The following is a 16,826-nucleotide window of genomic DNA, read 5'->3' as shown; positions in this document are numbered from 1 at the left end:
CTTTTCATAAAATGTGACAAAGTGACATACAAAATATTAAATTCCAGAACAAATTGTCAAATGTCATAAAAGCCCGGCTGCCCTTTGCGTCCTTGGGAACAGCTGCAGCACTAGAGGGACTGAAGAAGACCTGCCCTGGGAGTGAGTATCTGAGTATCTGGGTGCTTGCTCTTTGCTCCTCTGGATTGCTGTCTCTTGAGACAGCTGAATTCCCTGGTAAATGCTGCAAGGAGTGGGACCCTCTGCCTGACCCTTGCTCCCATTAATCTTGCAGCCTCTTGCATCAGCTCCTGGATGGGTCAGGAGGCATAAAAGCACAGCTGCCCTTGGGGAGTGGGACTGCGGCCAGCAGGGTCGCCACCAAAGGGGATAGCCCCTTTGGGAGTCCTGAGGGTGAGGGCACTACCCTCTTCTTTTTCTTTCTTTTTCTTTCTTGTTTTTCCTAACCAATCTAGAGGAGATTGGTATGGGGAGGGCGTATGGCTCATGTGTAGTTTCTGCACTGGGTGAGAGCCTGTGCAGTGAACTGAATGATAGGAGAAAGTCACCAGATGCCTTCCGAGTGAGAGTCTGCAACTGGCAGAAGGCTGTCCCTCCCTGGGTGTGAGACAGAGGTGGAGTAGATGTGCCCTGTGTGAAAAATATTGAGTGGGTTGGACTGTTCCCAATTCTCTCAGAGGCCTACTGGGATAATTGACTCAGGTAGGTTTTGTTGGTGGGCTCTTATTTGGTCTATATTAGGTGTTTAGGAGGAGTCTTAGTAATGAGGGATATGGGTGATGTCACCCCATTTTCAGTGATCACAGGTAGAGGGAAGTATAGTCATTTTGTTCTTACAGGTTTAGATTTATTGGGTAGTATTCCATGCTAGGCCTACTCAGAATAGGAAATCCATTGAATAGACATGACTAACCTAGGTTCATTCATTTCAATGGGTCTGCTCTGAGTAGGTGATTTGCAATGAGAATAAAATACAAGAACAAAAGTACATAAACTTATTAAATTGCAGAATAAAAACATCTGATCATTGTTGCTGCCCTGATGTCTGAGAAAATAAAAGCATCTTTGCCTGCATTGAAACAATGACAAAATTGGCACCAAGCAGACCTTCCTGGGGAGAGCATTCCATAAATAGGGAGCTGCTACAGAAAAGTCCTTTTCTCTCATTGCCACCTTCTGGACGTTCCTTGGAGGTGAGAAGGACAGAAGAACCTCAGATGATTATCTCAGAGTCCAGGAAGGTTCATATGGGGAAAGGTGTTCCTTTAGGTATGGAGGTCCTGAACCACATAGGGCTTTAACAGTAGCCTATCGGAAGTCCAGGATGAGGATGTGAGCACTACAGTACTGTTCGTGATTCCCAGCAACTGGTCAAGAGCGTAACTGGATCAGGCCATAGGTATTCTATTTCCTGGTGGCGAATTATGGAATGCCCTCCCTGACGAGATACGCCTGGCGCCTTCTCTTCTATCTTTTCGGCGCCAGGTAAAAACCTACCTCTTTGCCCAGGCATTTTAAATGGCATATTAAGTTTAAATTTTGTAATTGTAATGCTTATTTTAATCTTGTGCTTAAAATGTTTTTATAACTGTATAATGAAATTCACACTTGCTCGTATTTTAAATGTGTTTTATCCTGTTGTACACCGCCCTGAGCGCTCAATGCTATAGGGCGGTCTAAAAATGTAATAAAATAAATAAATAAATAAATAAAATTACCATAGAAGAAAGGCTATCTACCCCTTGTTCCTCTCTCCCACTCCTCTCATGGATGGGTTCCTCATTGCTCGTCTGCTGTGCCCACTGGCCTGTGTGTGTTGTTGTTTAATGCCAGATTGGCACACAATAAAACCACATTCAGCCATGATTTGATCATGGATGAAGGTGCCTATTTGGTGGGTATTTTTCAGACCTGGGTGCGTGAGCTGGGAGGAGTTGATCAGACCCAGCTTTGCCCACCTGGGTACTCGGTGCAACACCAGCACAGGGTGCAGGGATGGAGGGAGGAGTTGCTGTGGTCTACAGAACTTCCATCTCTGTCACCAGGAAACCACACTGTCTTGGAGCTGGCTGTGAGGGCCTGCACCTGGTGTCGGGCCAAGGAGAGAGGAAATTAGGGTTTCTGCTGGTGTGCTCTCCACCCTACTGCCTGGCAGCTTCTCTGACTGAGTTGGCAGAGGCCATCTTGGCTGTGGTATTGGAGGAGCCCAGAATCATAGTCCTGGGTGATTTCAATGTCCATACTGAGGTCTGGAGATAGGGGGTGGATGTCACCCCATTGTCATGGTCAGACCACTTCCTGGTGAAGTTTAGACTTATGGCTCCGATCCTTCCCTGCATTGTGGTAGACAAATTAAGATGGTCCACCCCCAGAGACTAATGGAATCCACTGGATTCCTGAATGCCCTGGGGGTGTTCCCAGTAGGTAGAGCAGGTGACCCTGCTGAAGCTCTTGTCATGCTGTGGAACAGCGAGGCACATTGGACTCTTGACAAGGTTGCCCCTGAGTGCCCTCTCTGGCATTATGGAGCCCGGTTTGCACCTTGGTACACAAGTGAGCTAAGGGCAATGAAACAGGCTGGATGACGGTTAGAGTGCAAGTGGCAAAAGACATGCTGTGAGGCTAGGGTTACCATCATTTTGTCATTTCAAAAAGAGTACATTTGGCTTCGATAAGTGAAAAGTAAGAGTATGCTGTTGCACCATCTCAAAAAGAGTACATGTAGTCTTAAAAGAATACGGTTGATAACCCTATGTGAGGCTGATCAGGCATGAGTAAAACATCATAACCATGCCTACTGTGTGGGGGTGAGGACGACGAAGAAGGCCCACTTCTCTGCCTCCACTGGATCCTCAAGTAGCTGTCCAGTGGAGCTTTTCTGTATTGTCAGGGGTCTGTCAACATGAACTGCAGGAAATGGAGTTTTAGATCTTTCGGAGGCCCACTGTGAGTTATTTGCAAGGCACTTTGAGGGTAAAGCAGTTTTGATGCCCCATCCACATCTACTGTAGTTTCCAATGAGGTGTCTGTGATGCATCCTTCCCTGGCTCTCCCTGTCAGGTTCCTACCTGCTTGTGGTTACTGCCTGTCTCTAGGCACCACCAGGGACTCCACCAGTCCGGACCGCACTCTCTTATGGTTTACCTATCCGCTCTAGCACAGATCTCAACAGATCCCCCTGCTAGGCAACCACCAGTAACGTCCCAATACTAGTATTCCCAGAGACTCTGAATACTGGTATTGTTATTCTCTTCACCGCTGCCACCATTTGTTACAGTTCCCCTTCAGCCTTGGTCATTACCTTACCCTCCCTTCTGGTCTGTGAAACCCCAGCCAAGGATCAGGCCTTTGGTAAACCAAATTAAGTATTTATTGCAGATAACAAAGCTAACAAGATTAACAAGATTTCTTCTTAAGGCACATAAGCATATGGTTTTACTCAATACTAATCCGAACTCCACCTCCCTCCTTCTCCACGCTCTCCTGGCAAACAACTCTCTCAAACCCCACCAAGCAATCCACTCTTTCTCTTCTTCCCCCCAGATTCCACTCTCTCTCCTCCTTTTATACATTCAGCCATTTTAAACACTCAGCCAATCATCTCGCATTCTACTGCCCATTCACTCCCCCTCCTCTTTCACTCCACTTACCATGTATCTTCTAAAACAACACTTACCATATATACATTAATATAGGAACATCACAGTGTCCCACTGGACATCTGCTGCAACTTCTTGTCACCCCGCTGCTGAAAGAACTTTACTGGCTGCCTATTTTTTACCGAGCCAAGTTCAAGGTTCTAGTTTTAGTGTACAAAGCCCTATACAGCTTGGGACCAGGATACCTGAAAGACTGTCTTACCTCTTATATACCCAGTCGATCAGTGAACTCTGCATGTGAGGGCCTCCTGCAGATACCATCTTATCAGGAGGTCCGTTCTGCACAACATAGGAAGCAGACTTTTAATGTGGTGGCACCTGTGATGTTCCTATATTAATGTATATATGGTAAGTGTTAGTTGTTTACAAGATACATGGTAAGTGGAGTGAAAGAGGGGGAGTGAATGGGCAGTAGAATGCGAGATGATTGGCTGAGTGTTTAAAATGGCTGAAGGTATAAAAGGAAGAGTGAGAGTGGAATCTGGGGGGGAGAAGAGAAAGAGTGGATTGCTTGGTGGGGTTTAGAGAGTTGTTTGACAGGAGAGAGTGGAGAAGGAGGGAGGTGGAGTTCGGATTAGTATTGAGTAAAACCATATGCTTATGTGCCTTAAGAAGAAATCTTGTTAATCTTGTTAGCTTTGTTATCTGTAATAAATACTTAATTTGGTTTACCAAAGGCCTGATCCTTGGCTGGGGTTTCACAGACCAGAAGGGAGGGTAAGGTAATGACCAAGGCTGAAGGGGAACTGTAACAAATGGTGGCAGCGGTGAAGAGAATAACAATACCAGTATTCAGAGTCTCGGGGAATACTAGTATTGGGACGTTACTGGTGGTTGCCTAGCAGGGGGATCTGTTGAGATCTGTGCTAGAGCGGATATGTAAACCATAAGAGAGTGCGGTCCGGACTGGTGGAGTCCCTGGTGGTGCCTAGAGACAGGCAGTAACCACGAGCAGGTAGGAACCTGACAGGGAGAGCCAGGGAAGGACGCATCACAGCACCTACCCTGTGGAATTCCCTACCCTTAAATATTAGACAGCAGCCATCTTTGTTATGTTTTCGGTGCCTATTGAAGACTTTCCTCTTTCAACAAGCCTTTTAAGTTGAGACCTTATCCCAATCTGTGTCTGTGTTGGAATTGCTTTTTAATATGTTTTTAAACCATTTTTTTAAAAAACAATGTTTTAAACATTTGTTAAAAGATGTCTTCAAACTTCTTTTAAAAAAATGTTTTTAAAGCTGTTTCGTTTTAATGTATTTTAAAATATCTTTTTATGAGGTTTTAAAGTGTTTTTAGTGCTTTTGTTTGCTGACCTAGGCTCCTGCTGGTAGAAAGGGCAGGATATAAATCAAATAATAAATAAATAAATAAAATGTTTACAATCCATAACACAGAATGAAACAAAGTATTCATCCATCAACAAAAATAAAAAATAAATCTGCCCCACTAACAGATGAACACAAAGCCAGAATCATGCCATATAATGAATAAATTAAGATTCATAAGCCAGAGTAAACAGGAATGGTTTTGCCTAGCACCTAAAGGCTGACAATGTTGGCACCAATCATGTTTCCCTGAGGAGAATATTCCATAATCAGAGTGATATGAATAAGGCATAGTTTGGGAACCATAGTATGTAGTGTTAATTAGACACAGTAGAGAATGGGTTAACCTTCTCTAGTATAGAACCAGAAAGGCAGAAATCTCTGAGATGCCTGTGAAGGCTAGATGCTCAGTTGGTGTTTGATACTTAAATGCTAGCTTGCTCTTCTCATGTAACGGGACACCTTCCAAATAGATAATGAATAAGCTAAGAATTTACTGCTTTAGGGGGAGGTAGGAACACCACGGAGGGGCACTCAAGGTTAGAAAGCTAGCTCAATGCAAAGACAATGGAGCTCACTGAAAAGTGTTGCTAACAAGATGGGAAGGGCTGTGTGTGAGGAGGACTTGAGAGCCATATATCAATGTATCTGTGTAGCTATGCTTCAGACTAGTATTCTGGCGCTAGCCGAATACTTCGTCTCTCTTTTGCAAAAGATATTGGTAATCAATAAAGGTGTTGTTTTATATCCTGGTTTCCCATCTGGTGTGTATTTTGGAGCTTCCCCCAGATGAAAAGGGCCTTTTTGGTGTAACAAGAGAGCCACCACTGAAAAGGCTTGTTTTCTTGTTGACAATGAATTATGAGAATTTGCCTCACTCTTTGGTTACTAAGATCTTTCATTCATACATTCTTTGTTTTTAGTTTTCAGTCATACCCATATCTTTCTTTTCATATTCTGACACAGTCATGCCAACATTCCATGTCATTTTTTTTTTAAATGAACAAATTTGTTGAAACTAACCTGGTTTTTGGCAGTGCATTCTAAATGAGGCTCCCTTTGGGGGAAATATGTTAGGCAACTTCAGGTGGTACAAAATGCTACAGCCACAGTTTTGATACCCCCCCCCCAGAATACAACCAAAATATTGTACAACTTTCATTGGTTCCTGGTCTGCTTCTGAGTCCACTCCAAAGGGATGATCATTCTGTTTAAATCTCAAAAGGGTTTGGGACCAGGATATCCCAGAGGACCATCTTCTCCCACATTATCCTGACCTGGCTCTATGTACCATCACAGACCAGTGTATTCAATGGGCATATAGGAAAGGGCCTTCTCATTCCATCATCCCGTCTCTGCTGATCTTTAGATGTCTGATTAAAAAAACCCACAACCTGCTTTGTTCAGATGTGCGTGAGACACAGAGAGCAATTGAAACCTTATCCCCCTGTCTTGATGGGCCTGTTATTTGTTTTTGTTTATGTTGCTGATATTTTAAATCTGGAACCCTTCTCAGTCTCAGAGCCATATTTTCCTATGGGAAAACTTCCAGAAGCTTCATGCCAGGTGTGGGTGGGTCCAGAGGTAATATTGTACTGAATAAAAGATGCAACACTTAACCCTAGTATAGTAGGCTATGTTTCAGCTATGAAAAAGTTGGAGTTTTCCACACACTCCTATCTCCCTACACATTTCTGCATCCAGGCAAGGAAGAGGCATTATCAAGTCAGGGTTGGGGAGGAGTCTGGCTGAAGTCCTGGGGTCAGACAGAGCAGCTGGGAACTTTTGACAACGGCTTCAGTCGCTGGCAGGGTTCCTACAATGATCACACAACCATGTGACATCATGTGTTCATGGGATCATTGCAGAAAGCACTGCTGGTGACTAAAGAGTCCCACCGTGCAATACATGTGGATAGGAGAAAGGGTCTTCTCCATAAACAGTAAAAGAGACCACTGGGCCACCACATACTTTTAATAAAGTAAATGAACCCTTTGAACACTCCAAAATGCCTTCAAGCTTCTTCTGCTCTGCACAAAAAAGGCAGGAAGAAACCACCTGCATGTTTTTGCAGAGAACAAAGATTTTCGTGAAAATCATGGGTGAGGTTCCATACTGTCCAAGATAAATTATCTTTGGCTGAGTATAGAAGAGGTGATGATATATCACACTGTCACTTAACAGAGTGGTGAATATAGAACTACCTAACATAGGATTGGACCAGATTAAGTTATTCATATTTAGGTTTTAGGTTTTAGTCAGTATAAACAGCTAGACTGCTCAGGTGTTAAGATTGGCAAGAGGGGGCTCTCTTGGTAGATCTGCCACCTTCAGAAATGTGGGGAATGGTGGCCCAGGAAAGATCTTTCTCTGTGTCAGCTGCAACATTGTGGAACTCTTTTCTTCACAAAAGTGCATCTAGCATGTTCATGGTACAGTTTCTGCCATATGCTGAAGACACACCTCTTCATGTTCACCTTTGACAGTTAAAATATTTTGTTTTGTGGGACCCACTTTTTACTTGACCTGAAAACTCTTATGTTCTGTTTGGAATGGTTTTACTTGTTTTATAATTGTAATGGTTTTATCTGTTTTTATAACTGTATACTGTACTGTTGTAACCCACCCTGGGATCTTGTGCTAAAGGACAGGTAAGAAATCTGGCGAATGAATTAGAGATGACTAACTTAAGTCCAATTGTTTTCCATCGGGACCTAAAATATGTGTAAGTTACAGTTTCAGCCACAACCGAACACAGTACGTGTCTAAGCAATAAGTCCCCTTAAGTTCAGTGAGACTTACACCTAGGGAAGTGTGTGTTAGATTGCAGGAGTAGTCCTGACGCAACCCATAGTGTGCATATAAAATTATATTTGACAACTTTAAGCCAGTAATGCAGTGCCAGATTCCAAAGTACAGGGTCCCTTTATGTTACTCACAAGCACAACCAGCCCCTCCCCCTTTTTTGCTGTGGTGTTGAGAATGAGATCCTTGTTAATGCCTTCTCCCACAACAAAAGATGTCCCTGGAAGCCAATCAGCATGAAAGAGGAGAATGTTAGCTACTCAGAAGAGTATTCTCAGTGGCTGACTCATCTATATTCTCTCTGATTGGCTTCAATCAACAGGAAAGGACAAGGAAGCATGTTAGAAGACTCTTCTCAGTGGCTAACACACTTTCCTTTCATGTTGATTGCCTTGCAGGATGCTAGAGACATAGGGACCCTGTTCCTCTAAGACCCCCTGAGACCCTGGATGACTACATCCATGCTTTAAGCATGACGAAGTGTGATATTTTGATATGAAACTTTTTTGCCTGCAAATCCACAAGGCCATGATTAGAAAAAACCTTGTTCAAGCTGTTGAGGACAATCTGTGAGAACTTTAATATCAGTGAGGAGACATTAATTGCCTTGACTTTGGAAGAGTGTAATGAATTCCCCTGAGCATGTAGCCTTCTTTGTTGGAAAACATTTCTCCTGTTGGTTTATCTGTAATGTCACTGGTGTCCTATTAGATGAGCCTGCCTATGATAATAGTTTACCATGTTCGGCATAACTCCTAGTACTACAAATACAGAAAGCCAAACACAGTTTAGTTCTTTTCCCCAGGCATTGTGAATATCCATTTTAAAAAAATGGTCTGTTCTTCATCATCTAGTCACGTTAAACAAGTTTACATTCTGCTATTTTGCTACTGAATGAGAATGAGGCTGCTTGTACTTTAAATAAGCGAGCGTCTTGATATTTTGCTACGAAAGGGAAACAAGACTCCAGGACCACCATTGGAACGACATGTTTGGAGCACAGCAGGGATAGTAAAGAAAAACTTTCATCCTACATATGGAACCTGAATGGAACACATCAGAGTTTCCAGCCAGAAATATAACCATTTTAGAGGTAAATATTTATGTATCCATCCTGCTAACCTTTTGTGCTCATTTGGGGCAGTGTATTTCCCCCCCCCCCATTTTTATGAGTTTTATTTATTTGATATGCACACGGACCAGGAATACAACTTCCTTGGTAAATCGGCTGACAGGAAGTGGAAGTTTGTAAATCTGACCAATCTGATTTTTGTCTTCCTCTTTCTGTAGGTCAGTCCCAAGCTTTATGAGGAAAGACGCAGATTTATCTGGTATGCATGCAAGAAATGAAATAACATTTTTTTAAAAATTACTAGGGTAACTAATGTGAGGGTCTTTGGGATCTTGGGTGCAACATTTTGGATTTCAGAGAATATGTGTTCCAGAGAGAAAAATATTCTCTTATTTCATTTTGGAAATGTCTATTTCATCTTCCATTCTGGAATTCAAGATGGTGTCTATGGTGTTCCCAGCAGTTCTCCATCCAGGCACTCAACAGACTCAAACCTGCTTTGCTTTAGCAATGTGGCTACATCATCTCCCCTCAGATCATGTCCCAGGCCAGCAATAAAACCATGGTCAATTTATTTGATAAAACTAAAACTGCACGAAGAAAGTGGATGGACAGTTTTTCTCCTTCTCTTATAAGAGCTCAGACTCATTCACTGAAAATGTTTGAATGGAGGTTCAGGAGAGGCAAAAGGGAGTACTTCTATATCATGTTATTAATCTATGGAACTCAATGTCTGCCCCAAGTTAATTGGGAGGGAAACATTAGACAAGAGGAGCTTAAAGGGGTTAGACAAGTTCATGGGAGATTAGTTTATCAGTTGCTTCTAATCATGATGGATATAGAAATCTTCCAGGTTCAGAGTCAGTAGACAACTGAATACCAGCTGTTGGCTTTCCACCGGTTGACAACTGGAGAAAAACGAATCTATGTAATCCTATGACCCTTACTTGGGACCCTAATTTAATGGGACATACATATGAGTAAAGAAGTGTAGGATTGTGCCATCCATAGATCTGGTCTGAGACAGCAGAACTCTTAAGTGTTTATGCTGCTATATTACTGCAACAACTACAACTACTGTTACTACTACTATCAGTTTTCCCTTCTCCTTGTCTTGCATTATTATACTCTCTAGATGAAAAACAATCAAATCTGAGCTTTATTAGTGAAGATGTTGGGATACTCCAATACAGAAACAGGATTTGGAATAGGGTGGGAAGTTCAGGCTTACACATATGCTTATCTGGAAGAATGTCCTATGGAACTCAGTAAGAGTATAGGCAAGCCTACATGTTTTTCTATATGTATTCAGGGAAAAATAGAAAATAATTGTCTGACATCACTGAATCTGCCTTCCCCATGTTTAAATGAAAATGTGGCAGAGCTTTCAAATTGTTGTTGCATGAGCCACATGATTCACCTTGTATCTGAATGTGTGAGTTATTTTTAAATTCTAATCTCAGTTGTTTGCTCCTGCTTTTTTGTCTCTGAGGTTCTAATCCACTCTATATAATATGATGCTGTTTGCTACCCAGTCACACTAATGGGGGATATAAAAATGGCTACAACTCTGCCCCTCTTTTGCCTGAAGCGGATAAAATTTACAGGGATATAATCTGGAGCCCCTCCAGATTGAATTAAACCTGAAAAATTAGACAAATAAATCCTGGAGATATTTTTTTTTGGGGGGGGGAGTAAAGGAGATTCATTTGTCTCAGTAATCCCTTACGGAGGTGTTATCTGTTCTTCTTTCTCATACTGAAAGAATTAAGAAGTAGCTGAGTGGTGTGTATTCGTACTTGTACATTTTAAAGTACTTTTCAGCTTCACACTGACTTCTCTGGTGCTTGTTTGTCTCCTCCAATAGACCTTTCAAGCCTGGCCTTACAACATGAGGCTACCAAGAATGCTGCCTACAGGGTTCTGAAAAGCTATGTGGTGTTCTTTTAAAAGCAGAACAGTGTAGGATTTTTTTTAAAAAATAACTTAAATGAAGCCTTTAACTTTTAAAAATTATTTTGCTGCTGTGATTTAGCAATCAAATCAAATCAAATCAGAGCTCTTCACTGCTCTGCGGACAACATTTTAGACAGCAAGGACCAAGAACCTAGAGAAAAAAATGGAATACAGGGTAACATAGAGCTATATGGTTAGAAAAGTTCAAAAAGTACACTAAAACAGAGCAACATGAAGATTTGTGGGGGCCCTGATATAAACCTTGGGGGGGGATTATTGACATCATACTTTGAATTGTGAGGGGGAGGAGATGCCTTTACCACCCTGATTTGCCTCATGTTTCAGACCCCACAGAGGGCCAGCACTAGGAATTGGTCTGTTAATTTCGGTTATCTCAATTTCTCATGTTTCTAGTCTTAAACTCAGTTCTCCACATTTCTGCAGTAATCTATATATTTCTTTTTTTAAAATCCTCATGAAAATTCTTCAGCATTTAAGTGTGAATTTCTCATAATAAACACATTTCTGTATGCTGTTTTGAGTACTGTAAGATTTTTCCAAGTAAAAAAGCATTTTATTAATGTACAAAGGCATTTTATATGTTATTTTCACAAATACGTCCATTCTGATGCACTCTGTGCCTAAAATATGCATTTTTGTAAATATCGTTTATTTGGAGAACTGCATTGTAAAAGTTTGAACTTCAAAGGTTGGCTGTGTTTCAGTTCTCATATTGTTTCAGAAAGTACAAATATGATAGATGTGGCTTTAAGTGTTACTAGGTTATGGGCTGTTCTCATTTTATAGACCTCATTTTATTGGCCCTTGTGTGTTCTCTGATGTAACATAATATATATGATAATTCTTGGTGTGGCATAAAAGGTCCTTTATAAAGAGAAAACTTTTTTCTTTTTTCTCCCAATTTCTCCATTTCTAGGAAGTCAGCCAGCGTGCCCACTTTTAAAGTTAACATAAGATAAAGAAGCTGGGAAGTCTGCCAATTATTAGCTGTCCCTGAGACCTATCCTTGCAGGCTGTAGCTGTGTCTTCAGCAGCACACAGGTTTGCAGCCTATTCCAGAAAGCAAGAGTGTCTGGACTGGTGTACGTATGTCAACAGTTAGTTAATCCTGTTATCTCAAGGGGAGTCCAGAAGATTATCTCATTGAGGTTTGTGTAGAGTCACGCATAGAAGCATACACCATCCTTCTGAGATCTACAGATGCAACCTTTTCCTAAGAAAGAACAATTAAAAAGGCAGAAAGCCCAATACATTTCACCAGTGTTTTATGGCTGCTCAGAGATTGCTGTTCACTGCTGATCCATGCACCAAGGGTGAGACAAGTCCATTACCTACTGTATTTGAGACAGTAATGTATGATATGCTCTGTGATGAATGGTAACATGATTTATGTTTTGATGTGTAGGATCATAGATTCTGATCCTCTGGCTACAGCCATTGATAACCGTATTTATGGATTAGATGTATGAAAAAAATAGCATAATACTTGTTAAATTATTGTTTTCGAACTCCCCTTTTTGGTGATATATGCTCAGTCCTATGTAAATGTTTGGGTGGAATCTCTGATGATTAGCCTGCCTGTTCAGACTAACTGCAGTTGGTGACAGTACAAGCTTAGGTGAGCATGACGACTAACACCTAAGTAAACTGGATAGTCAACAGGTGGAGTCCATAAGAACTGTCAATCCTGTATGCTTACAAGAGAGCCCATTCAATTGGTTTCAATGGGAACTGAATCACATTTCTCCCCCATACTTAGCCACCACACAGCCCTGATTGAAATATCTGAACCTCCCTTGACAATTAAGTGGTACAGAACACAGAGAACAAGAGTGGGTGCCCCTTTTCACTGTCAATATTAGTTTCAAGCATCAATGGAAGGGGAAAGGGGTGGGGTCGGTTTCCTAGCTCACTAATATTCTTCAAATTGTATTTCAGGATGACCATCTGATTTACTGGAAACAGTAATGGGAAAAAATCAGTCAAACCCTTCAACGTTCATCCTTCTGGGATTTGGCAATCACTTTGAACTGAGAATTCTCTTCTTCATATTGTTCCTTGTCATCTATGCTTTGTCAATTTTTGGAAATCTCCTAATTGTTTTGCTGATTGTAGTTGAGCAGCATCTTCATACCCCCATGTATTTTTTCCTCTTGAACTTGGCCTGCTTAGAGATCTGCTACACTTCAACCATCCTTCCAAGGATGCTGGGCAGTTTCATCACTGGGGATAGGTCCATATCTATTATGGGATGCATCACACAATACTATTTCTTTTGTTTCTGGGCAGCCTCAGAATGCTATCTTCTGGCAATGATGTCTTTTGACCGATATTTGGCAATAAGCAAACCTTTGCACTACACATCTATTATGAATGCTAGACTTTGCATCCAGTTAGCAGTCACGTCTTGGATAAGCGGACTATTGACCACCATTATTGTAACTTCTTTTTTGGTACAACTAACTTTCTGTGGGTCCAATGAAATTGATGATTTCTTTTGTGATGTGTATCCTGTGGCAAACCTCTCCTGTAGCAATACCCATCTAGTAAAACTTGCAACTTTTATTGTAGGGTTAATGGCAACAGGTCCCCCTTTTCTACTGACCTTGGCTTCTTATGTCTGTATTATTCTCAGTGTCTTGCGAATTAAATCCAAAGCCGCAAAACAGAAGGCCTTTGCCACTTGTTCTTCTCATCTGATTGTTGTGACCATTTTCTATGGGGCAATAGTCATTGTTTATGTAATCCCAGAAACAGAAACACTGAAGAAGCTACATAAAACCTTCTCTTTCTTCTATACCATCTTGACTCCCATGTGCAACCCCCTCATATACAGTTTGAGAAACAGAGAGGTGAAGGAAGCTCTGTCCAAATCGTTCAGAAAATTCAGAAACAGGGTTTCATAGTTTCACAATACCTTGATGGATCTGGTGAAGCTTACAGAAATATAGATGAACTAATAAGAAAGGCGTTGCCATCAGCAGGGATACTTGAGGATCCAATATTTGTGAATTCCTCTATAAAATGACTGGATCCAAACAGGGTTTCATAGCATCACAGTGTCTTGATGGATCTGAGATGCTTGAGGAATTCAATATTTGTTTAATCCAATCCAGACTAACATTCAGATTTGAATTTAGGTATTTAGTAGATGTTGTACTTTTCCAACTGTGACCCACTTTTCAGTGGTTAAAAACCCATCTGTGAAAGCATATACTGGTGGGAGGGATACTTTGTCATATGTTTTGTGATGATTTTTTTTAAAAAAATTCAAACTAATGTGAAAATGCAATAGAATCATGTATAAAAAATATGCAAAGTTGGCATGGGCCATAAATAAGACAGATTTGTCCATCCCTTCTCATTGAGAAATGATGAACACTGCTTTGGCCTGGGATCCAGTCTTTTGAAAATGATACTCCAAGGGCCATGGGCAATGATAATGGAACAAGAAGAAGAATACAGCAAGCAGAAACCTGCAACAAGATGCTTTGGTATATCTCTAACACCTAACAGGAATGTCCCTGCTCTCTGCTCCATTTAGTTCAAGGCTTACATGGGTGGTGGTCAATGGTTGGGGTGTGTGTGAGGAAGCATAAATCAAAGCATATTCCCAGCTTCTTCCCCCCGGCCCAACCTTGCCAGAATGGGGGACCTTAAGTCCCACCATGCCATCCCCCATCGCACAAATGATACTCCCCCTTCTCTTCTCTACTGTGGGAATAGCAGTAGGATCATTGAACAGTATTTAAATGAATGTTTCATCTCAATGTACAGTTTTCTGAAAGTAGTTTTTTTCCTAAAATGCACATTTGTAATATACCTTTGTACTTTCTGGAACTGTGAGCTGTATTTGCTTTGTAAAGGTTGGAGAATGGTGAAATCTGAAAGATAACTATGTTTCAGTCTGCAGTTTAGATTAGTTTACATTGGAGATCATATCAGATCAGGTCAGTTCATATTGGAAGTGCAAAGATTACAGTCCTCAAGCATCTTCACTAGGCTCATAAGAAAAGAGGAGAACATAAGACTTGCTGTACTGGATCAGGCCAAAGTCCCATCTAATCCAGTATCATGTGCTCAGTGCCAGCCTAATCCCCACAAGAAGCCTACAAGCGCTCATCTTCCTCTTTTTCACCATGTTCACACTATACATCTATTCCACTATTATTCCAGTTTAAAGAGTTATGGATTCCCCCAATGATTCTGGGAACTGAAGTTTGTTCAGAATACTGAGAGTTGTTAGGAGATACCCATTTCCCTGATATAGCTACCATTCCTTGAGTTCTCTGGGAAAAGGGTCTGGCTGTTAAACCACTCTACGAGTTGTAGCTCTGTGAGCGGAATAAAGGTTTCCTAACAACTCTCAGTATTCTGAACAAACTACAGAATATAGGATTCTCTGGGAGAAGCAATGACATTTCAAGTGGAATAGTAGTGGAATAAATGTATGGTGTGAATGTGGCTTATTTACCCATCTTTTAATCTAAACTCTGTCATTAAAGAGAGCCAGTGTGGTGTAGTGGTTAAGGTGTTGGACTATGACCTGGGAGACCAGGGTTTGAATCCCCACTTAGCCACACTGGGTGACCTTGGGCCAGTCACTGCCTCTCAGCCTCAGAGGAAGGCAATGGTGAACCCCCTCTGAATACTGCTTACCATGCAAACCCTATTCATAGGGTCGCCATAAGTGAGAATTGACTTGAAGGCCGTTCATTTCATTTTTTCAGACTTTCTCATTAAGACTCATGAAGTTAAAAGCCCTGGCTTAATAGACACTTAATTCAAGGTACCATTTATTGAAGCACTGTGTGTGTGAAAGTTCTCATTGTTTTTGGATTTGTGGTAATTTTACCACATTGTTTAAGAAAACCTTTATTCTTATAGAGATTTTGTTCATGTCTTGTAAGGGTGTCTGTGTATGCAGAAAGCAATAAAGATGAACAGTGATGTTTCCATGCAAAGCCTCAGTAATCTTTGCCATCCTCAATAAAATGCAAACATGAGACCCTTGGGGTTTAATTTTGCCAGATTCCTTCCCAGCTGCTGCTGGGAGGAATGGTGGGATGTAAATGAAATAAAATTAATTAATAAACTTGTTCATCTTCTCATCGAAAAGGAATGAGTTGGGATGGGAAGAAGGGAATATGTGTTTTCACAGATTTTAGGTACATGTACTACATACTGAAGAGGTGAAGGGGAGAATCAAAGTCCATGGGAAGTTTTTCCCAACCATGCCTTTGAAGAGGACCTAGCTGACTTTTCTTCTCTTCCTGACACTCTTCCTTTAGCTCAGTCTTCAAGTAACATCCGTAAGTACACACAGTCTCTCTCTCTGTCACACACATACACACACACAAAGCCTCCATTGGTATTCTCTCTTATCTAAATTAGAGTACAAGGAGTGCCGGAGTTACAGAAGTGAGCCTTGTATGGAATGAATGCAGATCTTGTGCATGTTGGTCAGGAGGTCTGAAAAGGGATGCTGTGGGGTTTCATTTTGCATTTCCTTCCTGGGCTCCTGCTGGGAGGACGGGTGGGATATATTGTAAATGAAAGAAAATAAATACATAAATGTGTTTTACTTCTCATCCAAAAGGAGTGAGTTGGGATGGGAATATGGGAATATGTGATTTCACCGATTTTAGGTACATGTACGATATAATGAAGAGGTAAAGGGAAGAATCAAAGTCCATGGCATAGCATGGATCTACCACTCTCTTTTTCTTTTTTATTTATTTACAGTATTTGTGTTGTTTTATTGTGCTTCTATCCATTTACATCAGGGGTGGGGAACCTCAGGACCAGCGGCCAAATAAGCTGCACCTAGGCCTCAGGACTCTCCCCAGCTAACGCTCTTCACTAGTCCTGCCCAGTTCCCCCTACCCCACCTGCAGACTGTATGCATAACACATTTGCTGAACCTTCCCAGTGCAAACCCTGTTTCCACTTTTCCCAAGTGACTAGCATCACTGGCTCAAGCTACTT

General features: G+C 41.4%; 1 protein-coding gene across 1 annotated transcript; it reads left to right on the top strand.

Annotated features, from left to right (window-relative positions):
- The first annotated feature begins 12,805 nt into the window (after positions 1-12,805).
- Positions 12,806-13,833, top strand: LOC133366967 (olfactory receptor 5V1-like). Its single transcript, XM_061590529.1, has one exon. It carries the CDS (start codon positions 12,806-12,808, stop codon positions 13,742-13,744), a length of 939 nt encoding a protein of 312 aa, XP_061446513.1. The 3' UTR covers positions 13,745-13,833.
- The last annotated feature ends 2,993 nt before the right edge of the window (positions 13,834-16,826 follow it).

The sequence above is a fragment of the Rhineura floridana genome, chromosome 11, assembly GCF_030035675.1.
Source record: "Rhineura floridana isolate rRhiFlo1 chromosome 11, rRhiFlo1.hap2, whole genome shotgun sequence".
In the NCBI taxonomy this organism is placed as follows: domain Eukaryota; kingdom Metazoa; phylum Chordata; class Lepidosauria; order Squamata; family Rhineuridae; genus Rhineura; species Rhineura floridana.
Note: the sequence above shows the minus strand (reverse complement) of the source record. Positions and strands in the feature narration are given on the sequence as shown.